The sequence below is a fragment of the Acanthamoeba castellanii genome (genome assembly GCF_000313135.1).
Source record: "Acanthamoeba castellanii str. Neff unplaced genomic scaffold scf7180000084760, whole genome shotgun sequence".
Lineage (NCBI taxonomy): Eukaryota > Discosea > Longamoebia > Acanthamoebidae > Acanthamoeba > Acanthamoeba castellanii.
This window is the reverse complement of record NW_004457406.1, coordinates 251918-277581: the sequence shown is the minus strand read 5'-3', so window position 1 is coordinate 277581 and position 25664 is coordinate 251918. Positions and strand designations below refer to the sequence as shown.

The 25664-nt window shown below is 57.5% G+C and overlaps 9 protein-coding genes across 9 annotated transcripts in view; 3 read left to right on the top strand and 6 right to left on the bottom strand.

Annotated features, from left to right (window-relative positions):
- Window positions 1-2425, top strand: part of ACA1_224920 (uncharacterized protein) — a gene marked incomplete at both ends in the record, with an annotated part of 6442 nt that extends 4017 nt beyond the window's left edge. Inside the window, one exon of the mRNA XM_004338056.1 lies at window positions 30-2425. Within this exon, the coding sequence (XP_004338104.1) occupies window positions 30-2425 (2396 nt within the window). The remainder of the gene's footprint in view (window positions 1-29) is intronic.
- A 63-nt stretch (window positions 2426-2488) lies between these two features.
- ACA1_224910 (NAD dependent epimerase/dehydratase superfamily protein) lies at window positions 2489-3862 on the bottom strand (the record flags this gene model as incomplete). The annotated part of the gene is made up of 5 exons (XM_004338055.1): window positions 2489-2596; window positions 2688-2826; window positions 2904-3417; window positions 3532-3744; window positions 3829-3862. The coding sequence occupies 5 exons, from the start codon at window positions 3860-3862 to the stop codon at window positions 2489-2491; spliced, it is 1008 nt and encodes a 335-aa protein (XP_004338103.1).
- A 1706-nt stretch (window positions 3863-5568) lies between these two features.
- Window positions 5569-6855, bottom strand: ACA1_224900 (uncharacterized protein; the record flags this gene model as incomplete). The annotated part of the gene is made up of 2 exons (XM_004338054.1): window positions 5569-6403; window positions 6557-6855. 2 exons carry the CDS (start codon window positions 6853-6855, stop codon window positions 5569-5571), a joined length of 1134 nt encoding a protein of 377 aa, XP_004338102.1.
- Window positions 6856-7298: 443 nt separating this feature from the next.
- ACA1_224890 (uncharacterized protein) lies at window positions 7299-7848 on the top strand (the record flags this gene model as incomplete). The annotated part of the gene is made up of 2 exons (XM_004338053.1): window positions 7299-7667; window positions 7828-7848. 2 exons carry the CDS (start codon window positions 7299-7301, stop codon window positions 7846-7848), a joined length of 390 nt encoding a protein of 129 aa, XP_004338101.1.
- Window positions 7849-9142: 1294 nt separating this feature from the next.
- On the bottom strand, window positions 9143-9958 carry ACA1_224880 (uncharacterized protein; the record flags this gene model as incomplete). The annotated part of the gene is made up of 4 exons (XM_004338052.1): window positions 9143-9249; window positions 9329-9418; window positions 9488-9563; window positions 9812-9958. 4 exons carry the CDS (start codon window positions 9956-9958, stop codon window positions 9143-9145), a joined length of 420 nt encoding a protein of 139 aa, XP_004338100.1.
- A 1867-nt stretch (window positions 9959-11825) lies between these two features.
- ACA1_224870 (X7, putative) lies at window positions 11826-13587 on the bottom strand (the record flags this gene model as incomplete). Its single annotated transcript, XM_004338051.1, has 7 exons — window positions 11826-12009; window positions 12088-12200; window positions 12314-12622; window positions 12720-12833; window positions 13013-13113; window positions 13302-13431; window positions 13507-13587. 7 exons carry the CDS (start codon window positions 13585-13587, stop codon window positions 11826-11828), a joined length of 1032 nt encoding a protein of 343 aa, XP_004338099.1.
- Window positions 13588-13928: 341 nt separating this feature from the next.
- Window positions 13929-22791, bottom strand: ACA1_224860 (myosin head (motor domain) domain containing protein; the record flags this gene model as incomplete). Its single annotated transcript, XM_004338050.1, is given in 29 exon segments — window positions 13929-15028; window positions 15159-15315; window positions 15456-15599; window positions 15690-15804; window positions 15929-16211; window positions 16224-16321; window positions 16394-16500; window positions 16606-17902; window positions 17987-18117; window positions 18194-18419; window positions 18525-18693; window positions 18773-18905; window positions 19006-19203; window positions 19297-19443; window positions 19581-19753; window positions 19860-19951; window positions 20050-20276; window positions 20360-20552; window positions 20651-20795; window positions 20894-21070; window positions 21148-21267; window positions 21391-21529; window positions 21637-21717; window positions 21795-21904; window positions 21931-21954; window positions 22030-22116; window positions 22241-22397; window positions 22543-22653; window positions 22762-22791. 29 exon segments carry the CDS (start codon window positions 22789-22791, stop codon window positions 13929-13931), a joined length of 6171 nt encoding a protein of 2056 aa, XP_004338098.1.
- A 301-nt stretch (window positions 22792-23092) lies between these two features.
- ACA1_224850 (galactosebinding domain containing protein) lies at window positions 23093-23957 on the bottom strand (the record flags this gene model as incomplete). The annotated part of the gene is made up of 5 exons (XM_004338049.1): window positions 23093-23209; window positions 23341-23415; window positions 23528-23605; window positions 23711-23801; window positions 23914-23957. 5 exons carry the CDS (start codon window positions 23955-23957, stop codon window positions 23093-23095), a joined length of 405 nt encoding a protein of 134 aa, XP_004338097.1.
- A 568-nt stretch (window positions 23958-24525) lies between these two features.
- Window positions 24526-25664, top strand: part of ACA1_224840 (uncharacterized protein) — a gene marked incomplete at both ends in the record, with an annotated part of 1598 nt that continues 459 nt past the window's right edge. Inside the window, 5 exon segments of the mRNA XM_004338048.1 lie at window positions 24526-24614; window positions 24845-25164; window positions 25254-25363; window positions 25410-25445; window positions 25459-25539. Coding sequence (XP_004338096.1) covers window positions 24526-24614; window positions 24845-25164; window positions 25254-25363; window positions 25410-25445; window positions 25459-25539 — 636 coding nt within the window.

Here is a 25664-nt window from a genome sequence, read left to right as displayed (position 1 = left end):
GAGGAGGAGAGAGCGAGCGCGAGGCGGAGTCGAACGGCGGAAGCGCGAGCGCGAGGCGAGCGGCGGCGCGGCGGCGGAGGAGCGGCGCGAGAGGGAGCGATCGGAGCGCGAGCGCGAGGAGGAGCGATACCAACAGGAGGAGAAGGAGCGAAAGCGAGAGAAGAAAAGAGAGAAGAAGGAGAAGAAAGAGAAGAAAGAGCGAAAGCGACGTGAGAAGGCCGAGGCCAAGGCTCGGGAGAAGGCGCGGATCGAAGCCGAGGCGGCCGCGAAAGCGAAGGCGGAAGAAGAAAGAAGCGAAGAGAAAGAGGAGGAAGAACACGAAGCCGAACCGGTGGTGATCCACATTGACGACCACGACGAATCGGTGGATGGGGCGATGTCGATCGACCGGGCCGACGAAGAGGTGTTGAGATCCGAACTCGAGGTGCCGCACGTGGCAAAGAGCGAAGAGGAAGAAGAAGAGAAGGGGGAGGAAGAAGAAATGAAGGAGAACGAAGACGAGGAAAAGAGAGAAGAAGAAGAGAACGAAGAAGAGAAGGAGGCGGAGACGTCGGTGAGTATGGACGTCGAAGAGCCACCAGAAGAGAAGAAGAAGTCAGAAGCGGAGGAAGAGGAAGAAGAAGTGGAAGTTAGGGAGAGGGCGAGGGCGTGGGAGGCGGTGGAGTCGAGCGTGGCAGAGGAGCGCACGCCGGCGGCGGCCACCAGAAAGCGGAAGCGCGGGTGGCGAAGCGAAGGAGAGAGCGAAAACGAAAGTAAGAGCGAAAGCGAAAACGAAGCGAGGAGGGAGGGGGCGGAGGAGGAGGGCGAGGCGGTGGACCGCGACTTCGAGGAGGACCGGGACGCGCGGCTGCTGCGGCTCAAGCGCGCCCGGTGGCAGCAACAGCAGGCCGAGAAGCGCGAGCGACAGCGGGCCATGGAGCTCGCGCAGCAGCGAGAAGAGGAAGAAGCGGAGGCGGAAAAGATGAAAAAGAGCGAAGACGAAGAGCGAAAGCGACAAGTGGTCGCCGTCGTGGTGCTGTCCGACAGCGAAGGCGAAAGAGAAAAAGACGAAGAAGAAGAAGAAAAGAATGAAGAGAAGGGGAGAGAAGAAGTGGAAGAAAAGAATGAAGAAGAGGAAGAAGTGGAAAAGAATGAAGAAGAAGAAGCGAAGGAGGAAGAAGAAATGAAGGCGACGGAAGACAGCCTAAAGGCAGAGGAGAAAGAAGGCGAAGAAGGCGAAGAAGAAGGCGAAGGCGATGAGTGGCGCGTGGTGAGGCGAGGAGGCGACGACTCATTCCTTCTCGACAACGACGATGGCGACGAGAGCCGACAAGCGAACGACCGCGAAGAGGAACAACGCGACGACGCAACGTTGGAGGTGCCGCAGGCAGCCGAAGAGCCAGAAGAGGTGAGCATCGCCGACATCAAGCGGGACGAAGGCGAAGAGGAAAAGGAAGAGAACGAAGAGGAGGAGAAGGAAGAGGAGCCCACGAAGAAGCGTCCGCTGTTGGACGTCTCGCTGGACATCACCCAACACGAGCCACACGACGGCGACGACGATGACAGTATGGAGGAGGAAGAGGAGGCGGAGGCGGTAGGCGAAGGGCGGCGGAGACCAGAGCGGAAGGTGCGAAGGATCATGGCGAGCGACGATGATGAAGAAGAGGATGGCGACGGCGACGGCGACGGCGACGGCGAAGGCGAGAACAAGAACGAAGTGGGCCGCATCGAGGTGGAGAACAAGCTCGACGATGAAGAAGGAGACGAAGACAAAGAGGAGGAGGAGGAAGCAGGCGACGGTGAAGCGCCGGTTCCTGTCAAGGAAGAACGCAACAGCAGTGACGACGACGAGCAAGGCGGCGACGATGCGGGCGAGCAGGCGCCCATCGAGCAAGAGGAAGACCAGGACGACGAAGCGAAGGAGGAGATGGAGCAGGAGCCGGAGGTGAAGGCGGAGGAGGAGGAGGAGGGCAACGGGGAGACGGGACCGCTGGTGCTGTTGAGCGTCGTAGACGGCCTACCGCTCCCGGACCGGGTCTCGAACCCGTCGTCGCCGCGCCCGCCCGCGACCGCCGAACCACTCCACGACGAAAACGAAGACGACGGAGAAAGCGAACACGAAGCAAAGAACGAAGAAAAAGAGAGAAGCGATGAAGGAGAAGAAGGAGAAGAAGGCGAGCAGGTGGGGGAAGAGAAGAAGGGCGACGCAATGGAGGTGGAAGAGGAGGTGTCGATGGTCGACGACCGGGCTACGGACCTCACGAACCGAGAGGCGGAAGACGAGGGCGAAGAGCGATCGTCGCCGGTGTTGGAAGGCGACGGCGAGGCCTTGAGCCACGGCGGGCTCGTGCGGCACCGGGTGTCAGGTGCGACGGAAACGGAGGATTCGGTGTTTGACGCCGAAGTGGACGAGATCAGCGGCGGCCAGAAGCGGTTCATCTTCTGAAAAGAGCACACAATGGCCCAAACAATTTATGATCATAAACAAACCCATCCATCAACCCATCAATCATTCATTTGTTTGCTTCAAATTCTCCACCACACCCAACTTGATCATCTGCTCCACCGTGTCCTTCAACATTTCGTCGAAAGAAATGAACTCGGACAGGCCCAGACCCTGCAGCAACCATTTGAAAAGAAAGGCCATGTCAGTCTTCGGCTTGAGCTGAGCTCACTCTCGCTTTCGCTTTAGACTTAAAGGCGCGCACCTGAAGGAGAGAGGTGTCCATCTGGGTCTCGATGCCAGTGTCCACATCCAAGTCCTCCACGTTAGGATACTCTGGGAAGAGCTCCTTCAGCTTGATCGCAAGGTCCCTCCACGGCCTCGTCTCACTCGCGCAAAACACTCTGAACAACATCAATCACGCTCTGGTGGTGAGTAAAACCACAACAGTTGCGACTGAAGCGAAGAGATTGTCACACACCTGTGGCCGATGGCAGCATCTTGTTCCATGGCGATGACGTGTGCCAACGCCACGTCGCGCACATCCACGAACGGCAGCCGACCGGGCGTGGCTTTCTTCGCTCGGCCCAGGAGATAGTTCACCACGGTCTCCAGGCTTGCGTTGAGGCTGGCCGACTGGGGCGGACCCACGACGAAGCTCGGGTTGACCACCACCAGGTCGAGCCGGTCCCTGTGCTGGTCCCACAGCCGCCACGCCGCCTGCTCGGCCAGCCGCTTGGACAGGAAGTAGGGGTTGTTGGTGAGCGTCGACCACGTGTTCCAGTCCTTCTCGGTGTAGACATAGCCCGGGCTGGGCGGTGGGAAGCTGAACACGGAGCCACCGCTCGACGTGACCACGACGCGGCGCACGCCGGCGGCCAGCGCGCCCTGGATGGCGTCGACTGTGCCGTTGACCGCCGGATCGACGATCTCCTTCTGCGGGTCGGCCGCCGCGTAGACGAAAGGCGTGGCCGTGTGGATCAGAGCATGAGCGCCTACATGTTTGCAACACAGTCAGTTTTTTTTGTTGTAGACAACCAATAACATCAACATGCTGAACATGTTATATGGTAGTATAATCGGAACATGTGGGAGGAGAGGTAGTGAACCTTGGAGAAGCTGGGCGTACTGGCCGGCCTGCAGGTCGGCTGCGACGAGTTCGAGCGGGTCGTGTCCGTCGGGTGTGTTGGTGCGCGGGAGGCCGCGAAGGAAGGCCAGCTTGGCGGCGTTGGTGTGGCTTAGGTCGCGCACCACACCGCGCACGCGGTAGCCGCGGTCCAGAAGGAGCCGCACGATGTGGCCGCCGATGAAGCCAGACGCTCCTGCACCAGACAAGTTCCATTTTGTGTTATTTCAACAATGAATGAGCGGTTGGCCAGAACTGCAAGTGTGAGGTTTGCTCGTACCAGTGACCACTATGATTTTGTGATGGTTGCTCATGTTGTCGCTCTTGCGTGTAATGGTGATAAAAAGAAAAGCTGCGGGCAACTTTTTATTTTCGGGAATTCCTAACTATAAATTCCTATTGGCTCCTGGCATTATTGTAGCAATGGTGCTAATGGTCAGGGACCGCCGAATAAAGTGGAAGCAAGTATTCACCGACCGCGAATAGGCATTCACTTCTTAGTGGTCCGCAGCTTCTTCCGCGTTGGCGTCGCTGTCATTGTGGCCCAGCGGCTCAGCCTTGACCTCCACGCCGTCATCGCCAGGTTGGCGGGTTGTGGTGGTGGCCCGCTTCCGCACTGTTGGCCGCTGCTGGCTCGTCATCATCAGCAGCGGTCCAGACGGGAATGCCGGTCCAGCGAGCCACCCAACCCAGCCTGTCGGTCGTGTCAACACCAACCTCGCTCACGGGGCCATGGCCGTTCACCCGGCACTGCCCGGGATCGGCCCCCTGAAGAAGGTAAAATAAGAAGACAACACCCACGACACACAACACGCACGACACGCACGACACGATGCACGTGACACCATGACACACACAAACAACACACGATTGATTGTGGGTTGTGGGTGCATGGGTCTCGCGCGCACTTGAGAGTATCTGGTAGCCGGCGTTCGCCTTCGACGACCTGCAGGCGACGAAGCGAGATGGCCGCCTTCACTCACCGCGCACGCCAAATCTCTGTTGAGGACTCAACACCAACGAAAAGCCCTTCGAATGAATTTTATGTCTAGCTGTTGTTTAGAGATGGTGGCGAAGGTTCGCCAAGATTTGACTCTGTCGAAAAGAGTTTGGGACACGGTTGTTTTGGTGACTTGGCCCCGTGCCCTCCTTCAGCAGCGTCTTCTCTGTTGTCCACGGTGCACCCAAAGAGAAAGCAGTGAGCGAAGAGAAGAAGAACACACACCAGCCACGCACCACACACACGCACACGCACACACACAACCACACATGCACACAAGATTAGGGGGGGGGCGAGGAGGCAAGTGTACCTGATGGCGGGGTCGAAGTGGAGGCACCAGATCCAAGCCCAATGACCAGAGATGCGCCATGCGTGTCAGCCTTCTCAAGGTGTGTTGTGTGTGCGCGCGCGCACATGTGAGTGTGTGTGTGGTGAGATAGGGCGAGAGAACGGGGTGGGCGAGTGGGGGCGCAAACCGTAGAGAGATGTGGCAGGAGTGGGCCTTGAGTTTGGCGGTGAGTTCGGTGGGTCAGGAGAGGAGCTGCTCGATGATGGTGGTCCGCTCCACTGAGCTGCACCGCAGTGCTCATCTTCCCCACGAACCGGTGCACACCCTCCGCACCTTGGCCTCGCTCAGCTCGCCCTCGCCTTGCCCTCGCCCACACCTCGGCTCGCTCCCGCCTTGCCCTCGCCCACCTCAGCTCGCCCGCGCCGTGTTCTCGTCCGGCTCGCCCGCGCCTTGCCCTCGCTCAGCTCGCCCGCGCCTTGCCCTCGCACAGCTCAGCTCACTCGACTCGCCCACACCTCGGCTCGCTCTCGGCTCGCCCGCGCCTTGCCCTCGCACACCTCGGCTCGCTCTCGGCTCGCCCGCGCCTTGCCCTCGCTCGGCTCGCCCGCGCCTTGACCTCGCTCGACTCGCCCACATCTCGGCTCGCCCGCGCCGTGACCTCGCTCGGCTCACTCCCGCCTTGCCCTCGCCCACCTCGGCTCGCCCGCGCCATGACCTCGCTCGACTCGCCCTCAGGTCTCCATCCATTCCTTTTTTAACCAGTCGTAGTCATCACTCACTTCCATCTCGCTCAGTTCCTTGATTTCGGCAGCATCGTCATCGGTACGCAGTCTCTCCTCTGGATCGTTGAGAGTGAGCTCTTCTAACTGGCGCAGATCGAGCATGGTGTCAAGGTCAAGGTCGAGGTCGAGGTCAGGCACGTCAGAGTCGGACTCTCTCGGGGTCTCCTCGGGTCGTTTGCGCTTCCTCCCTTGAGAGGCAAGCACACGCTCGTGCAGGACAGGGTAGCACTTGGCGTGGAGAGGATGCTTGCATGCTGGGCAGTAGCACGTGGTGCTCGAGTTCCTCCCCTGCTTTCGGCAGATGAAACACTTTCTCTTCCCTCGATTCGGAATAGGTGCGACGCCGTGCTGGAGGAGAGGTAGCCGCAGTCCTTCCTTTCGCAGCTCATCGGCGAGGTTGCGTCGGAAGGTACGGAAGTCCTCATTCATGTGATGGATGTGATTGAAGATGAGGCAGGTGTTGCTGATGGTGGCCTCGAGGAGCCAGAAGAAGAGGGCGTGCTTCCAGTTGATTAACTTGTGTGGGTATGCGAACTGCTGGCAGGCCGAATTGAGCTGGTCGACGTAGCCCATGTGGAGATTGTAGTCGTGTGCGATATCTGGTATGCTGTTGCCCTTCTTTCTGCTGCTGACGACTTTCCCAGCGTGAAGATTGCTGAGGAAGTTGACAACTTTCTCACCCTCGCTCTTTTGATGCTGAAAGGTGATGGCTGCCATTGTGTGGGAGGGGAGCGTGGGGTTGCTGTGGTAGAGAGTGGTGCAGGAAGTGGAGCTGATGGGTTGGCTGTGTAGAAAGCGGCCAAACAAGGCAGAGGGACGATCTTTCCAGCAGCTGAGCGTGAAGGAGTGGCTGAGCTCTGCAAGGCCCTCTGCGGCTTCCACCGACCTGAAGTATGAGTCAGCACAGACGGTGAAGGGCTGACCTTGAGGAAGGTACCCCACCATGTGAAGGATGGTTGTGACAGTCTTCTTGGTGACCTTCTTGAAGAGAGAGATGGTGTAGAGGAACTTGGACTTGTTGATGATTGACCACAGCTTCACCCCCTTAGGGTGAGGCTTGTGCTTGATGATGACGCTCCACAGGCACTGGGCCTTGGTTGGGACAAGTGATTTGTCAGCTGTGATGTTGGAGGAGGGCTCCCAGTACTGCGAGAACTTGTGGTTGAGGTGGTTGATGAGCACATCAACATCAATGTGGAGGCACTTCTTCAGCTCATGGTATGTCTCCCAGCTCATCACTCATTGTATGTAGCCACTTCCCCACACGTCATCTCCCCGCTGCCAATAGTTGGTTTCTGCTGGCTGGGAGGAGAAGCCCATGATGAGAGAGATGGAAAGGAAGCAGAGCAGTGAGGAGAAGGAGAAGGTGATAGAGGGATGATGGCTGTCTGTGTTGGGTGAAGTTTGCTCATGTGCTCTCCTCTGTTTCTCTTCTTGCTCTTCTGCTCGCTCTTGGGATTGTGGGATGGTGCTCTCCTTGAAGAAGTTGCCAAGGAACAAGAGGAAGAGCTGGAGGTGAGAGCAAGCAGCTTCTGGGATGTTTTTCGGGTGCCCTGCCCTCTCTTCGTGTTGGCGTGGCAGTTGGTGCTCCTCTGCTGACCATCTGTTCATCTCTCGCCACGCCTTGTCTGCCAGCAGTTGCTTCTCCTTTCGCCGTGCTGCTGCTTCTGCCGCTCCCGATGCCGGCGCTCCTGACGCTGGCGCTCCTGACGCCGACGCCGGCGCTCCCAACGCTGGCGCTCCTGATGCCGGCGCTCCCGATGCCGGCGCTCCCGACGCTCCTGACGCCAACACCGGCGCTCCCGACGCTGGCGCTCCCGATGCCGGCGCTCCTGATGCCGGCGCTCCTGCCGCCGACGCCAGCGCTCCCGATGCCGACGCTCCTGACGCTGGCGCTCCCAACGCTGACGCCGGCGCTCCCGATGCTGGCGCTCCCGATGCTGGTGCTCCCGATGCCGGCGCTCCTGATGCTGGCGCTCCTGATGCTGGCGCTCCCAACGCCGACGCCGGCGCTCCCGATGCTGCTCCCAATGCAGCTCCTAAGGGCGGTCATTCATCTACAAGAAAGAACCCAACACAGAAACAAAACATTGTACCTGCTTCAAAGCGCCTTTTCTTCTTTTCTGCGCAACGGTCTTGGTTGCATTCCTTCACAGGTCGTCTGCATGCACGACAATGGTGTGGTGCATGCTTTGTCCCCCTCTTCAGCCGCGGCTCCTCCATTGCTGAGTACAATAGAATTATTTATTTTATTTTATCAAAGGCTGGCGCAACACTGTCGTTTTTCGTTTTTCAGCCTGGTGCGGAAGTTGCCTGCCTTGCCTTGTCATCACTTACCTTGTATGTCCTTGGGGGTCACCGCCCACAAGGCAACCGTTGGTGGGTCCGCCCCCAACGTTAAGACTTATGCGCTGGCGGGCCAGGCCCATGGTGTGCTGCATGAGCTCCAGCTGAAGCACCTCGTGCATTGCTAGCACTAACACCAAGGGCTCTTCTTCTCGCTTCACCGCTTCCACCACCAGCTTCGTCACAAACACACAGATCGTTTTTAAGGGTCCAGTATACTCTGTAATTCCCTGAATATCGAGCACCGTGGGGCCATCCCGACGGATCACGATTTGAAGAATGTGTGCCGCACACACTATCGATAAGAAATGTGAAGTATGGAGCAGGAAAACTTATAAAATAAAATAAAATCTACAACAGGCGCGTCACCCCACGCAGGAGTTGGGCGAGCTCGCGCAGGCGGGCCTTTATCTGTTGCTTCCTCTCCGGCGGCAGGCCTGGTTGCAGAAGCGCACGACGGAGGGAGTTCTCCTCGGCCAGCAACTTGTGGGCAAGGTCCTCGGCGGCAAGGCTCTCCGGCGTGGGGAGGATGAGGGAGGCGTAGTGGGTGATGAGCTCGTCGAAGGTGAGCTTATAAGGAGGCCCCGAGGGCAGAGCAGGTGAAGAGGAGGGCTGCTCGGAAGAGAAAGTGGACGCCTGGGCAGCTGAGGATGATGGTGGGGCTGTAGATGGGGTCGAGGATGACGGGGCAGTGGAAGCGGGTGCTAATTCGGTTGTGGCAGGCGAAGAAATAGGAAGTGGTGGAAGGGGAAGAGAGGGATGGATGAGTTTGATGTGTCGCCTGAGGCTGCCTGGAGTTGTGTAGGATTTGGCGCAGTTATTGAAGGTGCAGTGCACTCAGGTAGGCAGTGACAGGTGAGATGACAGTGATGACAATGACAATGACAATGATGCTGGCAATGATGAAGATGATGAAGACGATGATGAAGATGACGATGACAGTGATGATGACGCTGACAATGACAACGGTAGGGAATCAAGCGCCTGGCTGAGGATATCATCTTGATCAGCTTTTTCCTTGCCCTTTGATCTTGTCCAGCGCTTGGGTGGCTTGTCATGGTCCCTTGGTCTCTTTGTTCCCTGTCTCTCCTCAACAACCTCCTGAAGAGAAGCAAGGTGAAAATGGTGATTCTGAAAACTGGCCCACTCTCAGAAGGAAGCTGTGTACCATGTCAGCTCACCCAAGCACATGATCTTTGGCCTGCTTCAACAAGTCTGCATGCTTGCTGGGCTTGATCTTGATCTTGTGGTGTTTGAGGTAGAGCTTGAGTTGGTCACAGGTCACTAGACATGTGGTGTGTGTGGTCATGTGTAGTTGTGTGTGAGTAGTGAGACAATAAGCAAGGAAAAGGAGGCAACGCACATGATCCCACAGCATGAGTGCATATCTTGCACTCCACCCATCCAACACTGACAACAGGCTTCTTGTACATGACCTTGTGCTTTTGGTATGCTTCAACGCCGCACTGCATACAATGAGTTGTAAGCCACGAAGGGGGCATGTGCTTTAATGGAGACATACCAGTTTCATTGAGAGCATTGCGCTTCAGCTGCTTGTGCCACAGTTTGTATTGAGGGGTATTCTTGAAGCTATCACACTGCTGGCAAGCTTGCACTACCCATAACCATCATGCTCTTTGTTCACTGGTAATGGTAAAGCCTAGGTGGCGATACACATCAATCAGGGACTTGCTTCCTGAACAGAGAATAGAGTGTTCATTTGAGTACACTCCTTATCCACAGACCAGAGCAAAGAGGAGAGGTGAGGCACACCATCATTGCATTCAAGGATTCCAGCATCAAAGAGGGGGGCATACATCATGGTCCAGTTTTGCTCCTTGCTCACCCTCTTGGCAGCAGTGCCATTGAGGGACTTGATTTGGATGGTGTTATGGCCATGAAGATACTGGTGCTGGTCATTGAGATAGCCCTTGATGAATTCCTCCAGTGCAACAACAGCTGTGGGGTTGTTGACATGGCTGAGGAGAGGCATGGGATTGGGAGGTCGGGGTGTGTGACTGCAGGTTTTGTGTGCTTTGTTGGTGATGTGAAGGACAAAGGACCACATGTGGTGACTGAAGCCAACTTCATCTTGCACATGTTTCTTGATACCTGAGTGAAAGGGAATGTGAGAAGGAAGGTCGAAGCTGTGCTTGCAAGAGAGGAGACATGCCAACAAGAAAGTGGGATTTGAGTCTTGAGGCCAGATCTTGCAAGGGCTTGTGCTCCTTGCCCAGTTGAGTGAAGTTTTTGCCCAGCCCCTTGACATAGTGGTTTGGGTCCTGATAGATAGTGGCTTTCTCACCAAACTGTTGCCTCACCAATGACTGGAGGGCCAGGTCACCATTGGAAGTCACAGATGTAACAACAGCCCCATGTTCCTAGCAGGGGAGAAAGTGATGAGCAAGGAAAGTTACAACAAGGCAAAGAGAACACAAACCTTCAGCTGCTGGAGGGCCTGATCTGAGGCATCACCTTCTGCAGTGTGAGAAGTTCCCTTGTAAGTCTGAAGAGGGTGCTGAGGTGCACCTGATGCAGTATCCTTGAGCAGGTGCTGTTGGACCAGAATCCCACCTTCTTGACCAGCTGAAAGCAGAGCATTGTGAGCCATGTGCACACAAGCAAAACACAAGGTAAGGTACCTGCTTGGGCATCTCACACTACTGTTGTGATCTCATTGGCATGCCAGTGCCTTGATGAGTAACATGTGTCAATTGCAACATCTCCACACTTACACAGCTGGAAGAGGCGCAGCTGCTCCAAGCAAGAGACATCTGTCAATGCTGTCAATGCAGGCCCAAGCTGTTGGAAGACCACAACCATCATGTTGTCAGCTGTACTCCCCCCCACATTCATGCATGGACTTGAGCATGGGTAAAGCCAATCTTCAAGAAGTGGATCATACTTCATCATCTTGGCATACACTGTTTTGCTGATGGGGGGCACACCACCTGCAAGTGCCCAGACGGACTCCATTCAATCAAAGCCAAGTCCATGCATCCCCCACGCCACAACAAACTTGGACAGTGCATCTCAGCAGTGGTAGTTGGACAGGAGAGGGGAGGTACTTGAAAACCAAAAGAAGAAGTCACAGGAGCACTTGCTGCAGTGGATGGAGGTGCTGAAGCCACCACCTACCTCTCACCAGTCTTGGCAGCTGAGCGTCGCCATCTTGTGGCAGTAAGGGCAGACCAGGAGGGAGATGAGATCAACAAACTGGTTGAGTTCCACCATGGCCCAGTTGAAGGTTGGCTCTACCTGTGCCTGCGCTTGAGTCCATATGTGACCAGGGGGAGAAGAACTATGGCTGCGCTTTCCTCGCCAAAGAGCCACCCATCTCCTTTTTCACTTCTTCTCCTTTGTTTCTTGCTGTTCCCTTTCTTGACGCCTCCTCCCTACCTCTTGTTCCTTCTCCTCCTCAGCCTTCCTCTGCACTTCTTTCTCTCTCAGGACTTCAGCTTCATGTGCTGCGTGGTCTGCTTCTTCTTGCCGTTGTTGGCGTTTGGCCTTCCGCTTCTCTTCATACCATCTCTTACATTCTTGTTCATGTTCTTGTGCGTCAACAAGCTGGAAGTTCTTTAGTCTCTCTAGTTCTGCCATGTGCCTCCAGCTTCTCTCTGTTATGCTCTTGCCTCGGCCAAGGCTACACAAGCACGACAGATTCCATGAACTGTTTCATTTAGCCCTGACAACATTCCCCACATTGCACGACTTTTGCTGTGTGCGGCACACATTCTTCAAATAGTGATCCGTCGGGACGGCCCCACGGTGCTCGATATTTAGGGAATTACAGAGTATACTGGACCCTTAATAAGGGGGAACTTGTCTTCATTTTCTTTAGCGCTATCGTGATGGTCGGTTCAGGCGTCCTGCTTGACGGCGGCGAGCTTGATGGCGTTGAGCTCGGCCTGCACCTGGTGGCCGGCCTTGATGGGCGGGTACTTGGCGCGCACGGCCTCGCTCTCGCCGTACTTGCCCAGCGGCTGCATCACGTTGTCCGACGCGATGTGCGAGAACAGCGTCGACGAGATGCGGTACAGCGACCTGGCCCACAGTACGTACCTTCATCAGCACCGCACGACACGACACGACACGCACGGCACGCGGTCGAGGGGTTCGTACCTGCCGCTCTCGCGGGCCTTCTCGATGGCGGTCAGGGTCTCGGGGGCGCACACGACCTCGTGGTAGCCGGCCTCGACGTGGCCACCCGTGAGAATCTCCAGCTGCTTGCCGCCCTGCACCAACAGGCACCCATCCGGCACTCGCACCTACCAGACACAACACACGACACGACACACGAGAGTCAACACAACACACGTGTGCGCACACACAGCACGCGCGCGCGTACCAGCATCTTCCTGCCGGTCCTGAGCCAGATGTAGAGGCCGGGGAACCGCGACTTGCCGTGGATGGTGAGGAAGCTGAGGTCGTAGTGGAAGCCGGCGTAGATGGTGTCCTTGGCGCCGTGCTTGGCCAGGTTGGTGCCGGTCGGGGCGAGCAGGTGCGGCGCGCAGTGCATGAGCTGGGTGAAGGCGTGCTGGTCGAGCTCGAGGCCGAGCGCGAGCATCTCGGCCACGGTCGACACGGCCGTGAGCAGCTTCGAGCCCCACTGGTTCATCACGGTCGACCACTCGGGGAAGTTGGCCGGCACCACGGGCTGTGCGTGTACGTGCGTGTCGTGTTGGATGAGTGTGTGTCGTGTCGTGTCGTGCGTTGATGCGTGTGTCGTGTCGTGTGGTGAGGGTGGTGCGCACCTCGGCGTTGAGGGAGGCGAACTCGGTCTTCTCGGGGCGCTCGCCCATGCGCCAGAAGAAGCGCTCCTTGGCGTCGGGGCACAGGGGCTTGTGCGGCCTGTCCTCCTCGGGCATCTGCCGCGCGTTCAAGAGCGTCAGCCAACCAAGCAACTGACACGCGACACACCACACACACACGACATGACACGACACGACACGACACGACACGACACGACACGACACGACACACACGACACACACGACACACACGGACACACACGGACACACACGACACACACGACCGCAGCACATACCTCGTCGATGCGGTTGAGGCACTCGGGCTCCTTGCCGCAGCGCGCGTTCTCGATGAACTCGGGCGTGGCGCCGACCTGGTAGTAGATCTCCGGCCTCTCGTCTGCCACAAGCAAAAATTAATATCTTGAATAACTAACAGAATATATAAATAATAATTTATTTTACCCGTACCACAGAATAATACAAATAATGAAATGGCTCAACCCAGATTCCAGTACTGGAATCACAATTTATTTATTATTTATGATTTTATTATTATGGCAATCTTTTAAGCGATGAACAGGGTACCTTGCTTCTTGATCTCGGCGGGCTGCTCGAAGTAGCGTTCGAGCATGGAGAGGAAGGTCTCATTGTCCTGCATCGATACGCGAGGGTCCTTGACGATGAGGACGCCCGACTCGTGCATGCATTCGGCCATCTTGATTGCGATGGGGAATGATTAGCCCCGTAACCAACTCCATGGAAGCGTTTTTGAGGTGATTTCGAGGGGTACCTGGCGGCAGAGGGTCTGCACTTCATCGCTGGAGGCGCCAGCAGTGAGGAAGGGGGCCATGTCGAACACCGGAAGCTCCATCTCTCTTGATTTTTGAACAAAAACTGCAAGATGCGTTCAAAAAATGTGTAAATGGTGGTTGGTGAGGGATCAAAAGAAGAAAGAACCAACTCAAACCCCAGGCCTGTGTTGGGCAGCCGTACCACAGTACGACCGTGAAGCCCGACTTCTCTCTTCGCTGCTGTTGCGGAGCCAACAGTGCCAATACCGGCACAGAGGCACTAACTCGCCGTTATTGTCGACAAGAAAAAGTGATAAAAGACATCTCCCTTCACAACCCAAGATATCTGTGGCTGGTCTCCCAATGGCGTTGTTGCATGTGTCGGCACGTGATCAGAGAGAACAACAGAGCATTTGGCTGCTCACTTGAAGAAGGAGGACCAAAAGCTGCCGGTCCTGCCCTGCCTGTGCATGACGGCGTCGAGGGCCGCCTTGGTCCGCCTCGCCGACTCGTTCCTGTCGTCCTCCTCGTCGAACACGATCTCGTCGCCATCGCTGTCACTGTCGCTCGTGCTATCATCATCATCACCGCCGCCACCGCCGCCGCCGCTGCCGACGCGGGTGGTGTCGACAGCGCTCCTGACAATCTCTTCGCCGCCCAGGTCGGCATTGTGCGCCTTCGCTTTCGCTTTCTCTTTCTCTTTTTCGCTCTCCGCTTTCGCTTTCGCTTCCTTGTCTTCGCGCTCCTTTCGCTCGATCTCGCGCTGGAGCCGCTCGATCTCCTCCTGCTCTCGCCGCCTGCGCTCCCTCTCCTCCTCGCCATCCTCCTCGCCGCCGACTCGGCCCCGCATAGGCCGCCTGATGCCCAGACCCACCGCCTTCCGCCCGTCGTCCTCGGCCGCCGGCGCCGCAGTCGATGTCGCGGGCGAGCTGGGCTGCTGCTGCGACTGCGCCTGTGCGAGGCGCAGCTCCCGCGGGGTGTGGGCGACTGGGCTGCTGCTCCGGCGCTGTGGCAGCATGCCCGACCCTTCGGTGAGCCTCTGCAGGAACGACAGCCCGCTACCGCCGCGGGGCGAGCTCGGCGAGCCCGCACCCAGCGCCGACGCGGCCGCGCGAGGCGTCGTCGGTGATGGTGAAGGTGACGATGACGACGAAGGTGATGACGTTGTCGACTCGTCGCCGGCGCCGGTCGAGAGGGCGTCGCTCTTCTTACTGCCGCGGCTGGTGTAGAGGAGCATGCTGAAGCGGCCCTTCTTCTCGCGCACCTGCTGGACCTTGGTGGCGACGGTCATCCGCTTGAGGATGTCCTGCTCGACGATGTCGTGGATCTTCTGCTTGATCTCGAACGGGAACGGGATGCTGTTGGCGTCGTCGAGCTCGAGGTAGTGCAGCTCCTTGGCCGCGAGCGGGAGCAGCTTGGTGCTCTCGAGCAGCAGCGCGTCGTCGTCGCCGCCGCCACTGCTGGCGCGGGCGGCCCTGTCCAGCTTCTGTATGTCCGGGAGCGAGATACGCTCCTCCAGATCTGCAGAGAGGGTAGTTAAAACCACCGCACACGACACACACGACACACGACACGCACGACACACGCGCAAGCATCGCACACGCACACGACCGGCACACATGAATGCATGGAATGAAGCTGGTGTGCGTACCGGTGGGGGTGTACATGGCGAGCACCTGCTTGATCTGCAGGATGTTGAGCTTGGGGATGACCTCCTTGCGCATTTGGTCGGACGAGACGATGTGCTTCTTGTTAATCATCAGCAGCGTTATCAACTGGTCCAGGTGCGCCAGCTGGCCTTGCGAGTTCTGTCGAAGACATAGGAAGGCTGTCAGCGCACGCAAGCACGCGGCACACGCGGCACACATGACACACATGCGGCACACGACACACACGCGGCACACACGACACACGACACGACAGGCGAGGGTTAGCGGGGTATCAATACCTCGAGCCACAGGCCGCCCTCTTCTTGGATCCATCGGTCGATGTTGCCCATGTGGACCTTGAGGTCCATGGCCTTGGTGGTCGAGCAGAACTGGGTGCAGAGCAACACCTCGTTGAACAGGATCGAGTTGATGAACCACAGGACCTGGGCGCACGACACACGAGTCAGTGCGTACCAACCAGTGGATATTTTATTTATTATATTTATTATAATTATATTATTTCAAGAAATTACCTGGCTGAAGAATTTCTGCACGAGGGAGAGGTAGATGAAGTTCTGGACGAGGCCCAGCAGGTACTGGGACAACAGAGCCGTGATCGAATCGCTCGACGTGTTCTTGACCGCAACCCTGTAGCCACGCACGACCAAACTGATGAGAAATGCGGCACACATGACACGACACCAATACACGGCACACGCGACACACACACGACACACACGACACACGCGACACACGCGACACACGACGTTACCTTTGCTGTGGGCCGGAGCGGAAAGGCGAAGGGGAGGTCCAGTCCTTGCCCAACACGGTCTCGTTGAGCGTCTGTTCGAGGCTCTCGTGGACGCGCTTGAGGAGGATCGTGTAGAGCCGCTTCACGAGCTCGCGCAGGTGCTGCTTGAACTGGTGGGCCGTGAACGACCCGGCGCGAATCTCGGCCCGCTGCTTGTTGGTGAAGCTGAGGCTCGACTCGTCGTCGACAACGTCCTCCAGGCTGTCCATTACGAACAGCTCGTCGGGCAGCGCAGCAGCGACGCCTGCGCCTGCACCGGCGGTCGCGCTCGAGTCGCTCGCGTCAGCGCTGCCGCCGCGGACCAACCGCTGGTCGACCAGGTGGCACAGCGAGCTTGCCACCGACAGCCAATAGCTGTCAAACATCATCATCATCAACGTCAGCACGCATCGCACACTGCACACCAGACACGTGCAAGGCACGCACATGATCATCTCGTTTTCGCGGAAGGTGGCCTTGGCTCCGTCGTAGATGCCTTCAAGGATAAAGCCCAGCGTGTCGTCCGCCTCCCCTTCTGCCTTTCGCGGGCTCGTCTGTTGTGTTTACCGCGTGAGACACGTCGTGCCGCGTGCGTGTGCGATGTCGTGTGTGTCGTGTGTGTCGTGCGTGTGCGATGTCGTGTGTATCGTGTGCGTTACCTGAGGAGCAAGGAGGTTCCAGAAGCAGAGGAAGGAGTAGATGACGAACGCGGGCACGGGGACGCCGGACACGAAGCCCGGCTCGAGCTCCGACAGGAGGAAGCGGATGAAGTTGCGCGAGGTCACGTCGCGCGCATCGGGGAGGAGGGTCATGATGGCCTCGTTGTCCAGTCCCACCAACGAGTGCTTGCCCTCGTACTTGTTCTTGAGGCGGTCGATGATGCCGCGCTCCACCTCGCGTCGCTCCCTGTCCTTGTCCGACAGGTTGCGCGAGTCGACGTAGTCGCTCTCTGCCCGCTCGGGCGCTGTGGGTCGCGCGACATCGACCGTCTTGGCTGCAGTCGCGGGCGTCGGTAATGATGCCACGGTCGTCGCAGCCGCAGCCGCAGCCGCTGGTGTCGAGGTCTCGGCGGCCGCGACGCTCTTCTTCTCCTTGTCGACAGTGGCGATGTCATCGTCGCTTTCGCTGTCGACGTCGACATGGGCGTCGATGTCGGTCCTGGCGGGCAGGACGAGCTTGGCCACCTTGGGAGAGGTCTGGGCTGGCTTCTCCGGCCCGCTGCCGCCGCCGCGGGCCACCAACGGCGAGCCCGAGGGCGACGAGGCCGGCGAACCCGTCGTCGATGACTTTTCCTTCTTTTTCTTTTCTCGCTCGCGCTCGAGCCGCTGCTTGTCCTGCTCCTTCTCCTTGGCCCGCTGCCGATCGCGCGGCCTGATGTCGCGAGCCGACGGCGACCGCCCCAGTCGCAGCTTGCGCTCGCGCTCGGCCTCGGCCTGGTCGCCGCCGCCGGCAGCCGCCGCCTCGTCGGTCGACGACGCGCGCGAGCGGGTGCGGCCGCCGCCGAGGTCGACCAGCGCCGTCGACGATGTCGACAGGTGGCCCTCGCGCAGCGATTTCATCGAAGCGTAGTCGCTCTTGCGGTCCTGCAGGCGCTCCATCTTCTCGCCGTCCATCTTCTTCTTGGGCGCGCGGATGCGGAGCTTCTCGGCGTCGCGCTGGAGCTCGGCGATGGTACGATCCTTCTCGGCGTCGCCGCTCTCGATCACTGCGAGACGCTCGCGCAGCTGCGCGACCTCGGCCTGCGCGACGTCGCGCTGGCGCTCGGCCTCGTCCGCGCGGGCGCTGGTGTGGTCGAGCGTCGACCGGGCCTGGTCGAGCTCCGCAGCCAACGCAGCGCGCGCTTCGGATTCCTCGCGCAGCTTCGCCTTGAGCTCTTCGAGTTCCCTCTCGTGTCCGCGGGCCTTGTTGTGGCCCTCCTTCTCTCTCCGCGCAGCGGCTTCTTCTTTTTCCTTTTCTCTGTGTTCCGTCTAATAAGTCGGTGTGCGTGCGTGCGTGCGTGTGCGTGTGCGTGTGTGTGTTGCTGTGGCGAGATGAACGTACCGCTTCTCCTCGAGGATCTTCATGTCCTTGATGGTCTTCTTGAGCTCCTCCACCTCCGCCTTGATGCGCGCGTTCTCCTTCTCCACCTTCTTCTTCATCTTGCTCTCCACCGCGTAGCGCAGCTCCATTTCCTGATGCATCGCAACGCGTGGCACTATCAGCGTGTGAAGGTGGTGGTCCATAGTAGTGAGGGAGCGGTGGACGTACGTCGACTTTCTTCTCGAGCGCGGCCTTGGCTGCGACGACCTTGGACAGCGCCTGGGCCTTCCGCTTGAGCTTCTCCAGCAGGGCCTTGGCCTTCTTCACCCGCCAGAGGCCCTGAACGATGGCGACCTGACGGTAGGCCTTCTGGTAGCGCTTCCTCTGCAGCTTGCCCCGAATGGCGGCCTGGATGGCCGTGGCCGCCTTCTCCCTCCGCAACGCACGCAGTATTCTGCACACGCAGAAAATAGAATTAATACAATATACAATTTTTTTAAAATAGTAATAGTAATTACGATAAAATAATTGTACAATTAATAAGAATTATAATGGGTACCTCTTTTCTCGCTTGGCTTTGAAAACGCGCTGGACGTAGATGAGAGCCTTCTTCTGCTTGGCGAATCGCGTGCGGGCGCGCCACGCCCGCAGAGTCTTCTGGATGTTGGTGGCCGCCCTCTGTCGCCGCAGCACGACGAGCAGCTTCTTGGCCAACACCATCCGTACGACTGATCCACACATTCGTGATCAGTGCCTTGTGGTGTGTGCTGTGTCGTGTCGTGTCGTGCCATTGCGTGCGGGATGTACATGACTGCATGCGGATGAGGCTGTCCTTGAGGCGGCGCAGGTGCTGCTTGGCCTTGAAGCGGCGCCAAGTCTTCTGCATCATCACCGCCGCATCACTCAGCTTCTCGCCCCTCTTCCTCTCCAGAATAGCGATCTACGCACACGACACACGACACGCACGGCACACACGCGACACGCAGCATTTGGGGTGAGGCAGGGGGCATAGGTGGTAGTGGTGAGTGTGGACGAGTCACCTCTCCGCCCTTGAGGAAGAGCTTGGTGAGACCGAACTGAAACTGGCCTTCGCCGAGCTTGAGTGCGGCCACGAGCTCCTTGGTCGCGGTCTGCGCATCGGAGGCGCCGGAGCCAGCCGAGGGCACGAGCAAGCGGTAGCGCTTGTAAAACTGGTCGTAGCTGTGCCTGCCCGGGTACCCCGCCATACACACTCGCACCTGTGACACATGTGCACTGTTGAGCGACACAACACGCACGCACGCGCGACCGCACACGACACAACAAACAAAGCATGGGGGGATGGTACGTACCGATTCGAGCACACCGCCGCATCGCAGCTGTTCGAGTACCTTGGGCTTCTCAAAGATACCCTGCTTCTTCTGAGGATTGGGTTTGATGCAGCGCACGTAGTGCGGCGACGTCTTTTCGATGGTGCTCATCAGCTCGGCCAGCGAATCCTGCAATTCGACACACACACACACACACAACACACGCAACACATGCAACACATGCACCACCGCACACGCACACACCATTCGATCAGCATCTGAGGGCGTAGTTGTGAAGGTGGTGCGAGAGGGCTGGCTCTGCCTACCCTAAACTGCGCGGCCACGGAGACAAACTTGACGGCCGAGCTCTCGCTCCGCCCGCCCTTTGCTGGGGCCGCGGCGGGCTGAGGCTTGGGCGCGAAGATGCCGCGCACGAACGACGACTTGCTGTCGAGGAGCACCTTGACCTGGTCCTCGATCAAGAAATCCTTGTTCTTGTCTGCAATGCGTAGTTGTTAGTTAGCATACTCAATAAACTTGGTATGTTACGTATTTAAAAATATACAGAAATAGGGAAAAATAGAAAGTTGTATCATGTCAAGTACCAAGGAAAAAGGTGGTATCGTAGCCTACGCTTCCGGCGTAGTGGTGGATCACGAACGAGTTCTCGGACTGGCGCGGATCCGACTTGAAGTACCTGTTCACCAAGTTCCGGCGAGTGTGAGGTGTGTGTGCGGTGGTGCGTGTGCGTGTGCGGTGGTGCGTGTGCGAAACGAGATCGCAGGGCACACGCACTTGCTCTTGACGTGATTTTGCTTGAGCTTGAGAGCCAAGCTCTTGGGTGAGGACTTGGGGAAGCGGCACTCCTCATCCAACAGCGACAGAATGCCGAGCGGCTTCTTCTCGATGAGGTCCAGACACTCCTGGTTGTCGTTAAAGTTGATGTAGGACCAGTCGAGCTTCTCCTTCAGGTACTCCTGCTGCTCCACCTTGAACATGTGCTGATTGAACTGCTGCTGCAACTGTACGCGGCAAATATTTCAGAAACGCAAGGGATGTGCCTCATTGTGTGTGTGTGTGTGTGTGAGAGAGAGAGAGAGTGAACCTTTTCGTTGGCGTAGTTGATGCAGAATTGCTCGAAGCTGTTGACGTCGAACGATTCGAAGCCGTAGATGTCGAGCACGCCGATGAAGACGTCATCCGACGAGCCGGGCTTCTTGTTCCGCTGCAGATTGTCGTTCAGCGCCACGACCAGCCAGTCAAAGAGGCGCGAGTAGAGCAGCATTGCAAGCGCGTCCCTTTGTAACAAACACAAGTCAGCGACGACATTCCGAATTGTGGTGTGTGTGTGCGTGTGTGCGTGTGCGTGTGCGGCGATGTGTGAGGCGATAAGTACCTGGCGCCCTCGGACTGTTCGTCGTCCAGGTCGACAATGTAGACCTCGCGCACGGCAACGACCTTCCGCTGTGTGAGCGAGCTCTTTATGCCCTCGAAGTCGCACTCCATCAGCGAACACGCCGTTTGGAGAGGACCGTCATTTCCTGCAAACGACACACACACACACGCACAGCACACACACGACACACGTATCGGCAAAGAGTGCGCACGCACACGCGCACACAAGGTGAGGGTTATGCACCCTTCTTCCAATTGCCGAGGTGGAGGATGGCGGAGACGAGTTTCCACATCTCCGACTGCAGGTCGGCTCCGATGCCGGCGATGGTGAGGGCCTTCTTCGTGTGCCCGAACACCTTCTCGTCCGCCACACCTTCGATCTCCATACAGTCGCTCTGACTGACGTAGCGGTAGTCCGCAACTGCACATGCGAGTCAGTGTGTGTCGCACACGCGCGCGTGAGCCGAGCGTGCGGTGTAGGGGGGAGGGGGCGCCAACCAGAGGTCAAGTGGTACTTCGCCTTCTCGTCGTCGGTCGCACCCGCGATGAGCTGGTAGAAGATGTGGTAGTTCCTCTCTCCGTTCATCTGCCGCACGATCCGCGACTTCTCCAACAGGTCTGTATATGGGGTCGACAACAATTAACGCCCGGCTCAGGGTCAGACCAGCCGCGGCTCGGCGACAAGAGAGGCGGAAAAGGCGGGGGGGGGGAGAGAGAGAGAGAGAGAGGCTGGTGTCGTACAGGTGTGGATGGAGGCGCCGGCGATGTTGCCGCTGCGATCGAACTGGATCTCGATGAACTTACCGAAGCGCGAAGAGTTGTCGTTACGCAGCGTCTTGGCGTTACCGAACGCCTCCAGCAGCGGCGTCGACTCCAGAACCTGTGATTGTGATGATTGATCATCCGTCACGTCGCGTGTGGCATACAATCAGTGAAAAAGAAGAGATTCGCAAGCTCAGCGCGGGCAACTCAGTGAGCTGGGCGTACCTGGTTGTGGACGTTGCCTTCACCCTTGTTTTCTTCGCCCATCGCGGCAAAGTACTGCAGCAGGAACTTGGCCGTTTCCGTCTGTTCAGCGCACCGTACAGTACGGCATGAGGTGAAGTCGATCAACTCATGTCGAGGTGGTGGTAGTTAGTAAGTACCTTGCCGGCGCCGGATTCGCCGGACACGAGGATCGATTGCGCGCGCCGCTCGGTGAGCATCGCACGGAAGGCATCCTCGGCAATCGCGTACACGTGCGGGGATCGCTTGCCTGCGGACCATAGAGCCGTTAGGCACCGTAGCTCTCAGAGCGCAGCACGCCTTTAACACCGCACGCACGCACTACACTACACCACACACACACCACAGAGTATAGAGAGAGAGACGCGCACGAACCGAGAGGCTGGCCGCAGTATTGGGAGATCATCTGCTTGCTGTAGATGGGCAGCCGCTGATAGGGGTTCACAGCAATCAAAATGGGGCCTGCACAGGGAATGGCGGTAAGTATCAAGGTGCGTGTCGCGTGTCGCGTGTCGCGTGTCGCGTGTCGCGTGTCGCGTGTCGCGTGTCGCGTGTCGCGTGGTGTCGTGTGGTGCTCACGCTGTACCAGTGTAGGTGTAAACTTGCATGGTCATGTAACGCATGTGGAGGTTGTGGAGGATGGCGGCCTCGTGCATGTAGCTGAGCTTGGTGAGGTCGTCCACGCCCTCGAGAATGGCCGGGTTGCGCAGCCATATGTCGGTGTGTGGATGAATCTCCTCGACCTATTGTTATTGTTGTTATTATTATTATTTAATTACTGGGCGTTAGCATTCAACAATATGTGGACACATGCGCCGTGTTGCATGCGTGTCGTGAGGCTGTGGCACAGTTGGAATGGAACACAAAGCGCACACACATGCCACGCACCGGCTTTTCGTCCTCGTCAATGCGAACTTTGAATCCCTTCTTGGGTACGGGTTCGACGACCTCCGCCGCCCGGAATCCTTCAGTCGGGTGAGGCACCCATACTTGAACGCCCTGCACCACACCAAGCCACATCAAATTGTAGAAAGGAAGAGAAAAACAGAGAAAAATAGAAAAAGAAAAGAAGAGGAGCTGAAGATGAAGATAGGGAGGTCTCGATACCGGAGTGAGCAGGCTTTGGTCGGTCTGCATGTCGTCAACACTAGTTCAACTGGCTCATGAATTTCAGGAGGAGACGAAGTGTTCTTGTTGAGCGGTTCCACTTACGCTCTAGACGGAGGACACAACGTCTCGTTCTCCTTTTCGTCTCTCGAAACTGTTCCAAAAATGTCTGAGCTGAGTTCTCTCCAAAGAAGGGGCGCACTTACCTTTTCTCAGCCATGCCAAGCACCAGAAACCTAAACTAAACACGAAACGCAAGATGAAACGCAAACGTAAACGAAACACGAGGACGGGCCAAAGGAGGGCGCGGCTGGTAGCAGCACGTGGTGGTTTATTCGGCGGGGGAGGGCTGGCCCAGGACATCGAGTTGGTAGATGGTGACGCGCCCGTAGAAGTCGGTACTCTTGTCGAACAGCAGCTTGAGCTGGCGCACTCGCTTGGCCTCGCACTTGAACACGTGGAGGGAGTCAAGGCAATAACATAAGCGAAGCTAAACGGTGAACAAACGACGAAAAAGAAGAAGATGAATGATGAAGAGCGAATGAGGGAAGGTTGGAAGGATATCTGTGTAGAATTGACGTCCTCGGGATAGAAGTTGGCGAGGAAGGCGAACTCCTTCGACTTCTCCTCAGGCGAAACCAAGAATTTACACTCCTGCAGTGCATATGAAGAAGGAACGGTGTCAGCACACTCACGCACCTGAGTAGTGGACGAACCACGCACGCACGCACGCACACCACGCACGCACACCACGCAGGAGGCAGACCTGTCCTACAAATCCGCCCTGAAACATGATCCTGACTTCGGCCACGTCCACCGCCTCGGGGAACACAACAACGACCCACTGCGGCGAGCCCTACGTATGTGCAGTGGTGAGGTCTTGCAGCACCCGGCAGACAGGGGCGCCAAAAAGCCACCAGAGAAGGGCGGAGGCAGCACGAGGATGTACCTGGTGCGAGTTCCAGCAGGTTTCGTCGGAACCATCGAGCATGTGCTGCTTCCCGAACAGCTTCGTGTCTCGATTGAGCACCGAACTCACCCTGCCGTACCAATCCCAATAGATTAATTAATGAAATCAGCACTACCCGAGATTACTTCTGCCAATGCAATTGTGATAAAACACAAATCGCAAGCAAGGAAGAACCTGTGGACCTGCACGTGATATCACCAGCAGCCCCCTTTACCAACGACTGCATGTGGGCTGCGGCAGATGGAACTGTAAAATAAATATTTTCACGGTCGCGCACGCGGACTTCGCAGGAGAAAGAAGGTTGGCTGGCTGGTGCGTGCGCGTATTGTGTGGCGCAGGTACGACGTTGAGTGTTGCGGCGGTGCGCGTGCGGTGGCGTGAGTGTGTCCTCCAGTTTACGCCAGATTAAACTCTGAAAGTGATGGTGCCGTTGAGTTTGCGAATGCCGTATTCGCAAAGGTGCCCTGGCTCTCTACACGTTCGTCTTCTTTGCGTAAAGCTCTTGTTGAGGGCCTTGCGACTGTTTGCGTGTGGCTGCGAAGCACCAATTAAAGTCCATTTTCTTTTTTCTTTTCCTGGTGCTCTATCTCCTCGGGGCCTGAGCTTGCACTTTCATCTTTTCATTGGCACACGAAGCAACGAAAGAGGCCAAGACCAAAGCGAAGAACGTTGGCATCATCGCTCCTCACGGACTACGCAGCCAAGGAATCAAACGAATATTGAGTATTTTTCTTCAATTATTTTTATTTATTGTAAATCCATAGATCGAGTGTAGAGCCACACCACATCACAAGATGGAGTCGACACCCGAGCAAGCAGCCGCAGAAGCACCTGTGGTGGACTTGGCGATGACGACGACGAGGACCAGACCTCCCTTGGACCGGTTCGCCCTCCCCTCTCTTGTCGCTTTCGTTCTTTCTTTCGCTCTTCCTGTCGCTTTTCGTTCTTTCTCTCCCCTTTTCGTCACTGCCTCAACCACTGTGTCGTCTTGTGTCGTGTGTCGTGCGTGTGTGCGTCTTTTTTTTGTGTTGCGTGTCGTGTCACGATGACAGGGAGTGCAAGTGTGGGTGCCGCACGCGACTGAGGGCTTCCAGACCGGAGTGGTCGTGGAAGAGCAGCAGGGCGGCGGCGGCGCCAGCAAGGGCGGGCAGCACAGCAGAGCTTTCTGGTCCGCGCGGATGAGGACGACAAGGAGGAGGTGCTCGCGGCCGACAGCATCTGGCTGCGCAACCCGGCCATTCTCGAGGGCGTGGACGACCTCACCAAGCTCAGCTACATGCACGAGGCCGCCATCCTCCACAACCTCCACGTCCGCTACATGATCAGCCAGATCTACACCTACACCGGGCCGATCCTCATCGCCGTCAATCCCTACCAGCGGCTGCCGCTATACAGCAAACAAATGATCTCCCAATACTGCGGCCAGCCTCTCGGTTCGTGTGTCGTGTGTGTCGTGTGTGTCGTGTGTCGTGTGTGTGGTGTGTGTGTGTGTGTGTTGACATGAACGCGCGGTGGCCTGCAGGCAAGCTGTCGCCGCATGTGTATGCGATTGCCGAGGATGCCTTCCGCTCGATGCTCACCGAGCGGTGCTCGCAGTCGATCCTCGTGTCCGGCGAATCCGGCGCCGGCAAGGTACTCGTTCCACACCAACCAGCCAGGCCCGGCCCACTCCCCACAGGACCACTTTACTGACCCCGAGATGCCGTACTGTACGGTGCGCCGAACAGACGGAGACGACCAAGTTCCTGCTGCAGTACTTTGCCGCGATGGGCGAAGAAAACAAGGGCGAAGGCAACGTCCACAACCAGGTACGCCCAGCTAAGGCCCACGAGAGAGTCGGTACCCACGCGACACACTCACGACACAACACACACACACACAACACACACACACACACACACACACACACACACACACACACACACACACACAC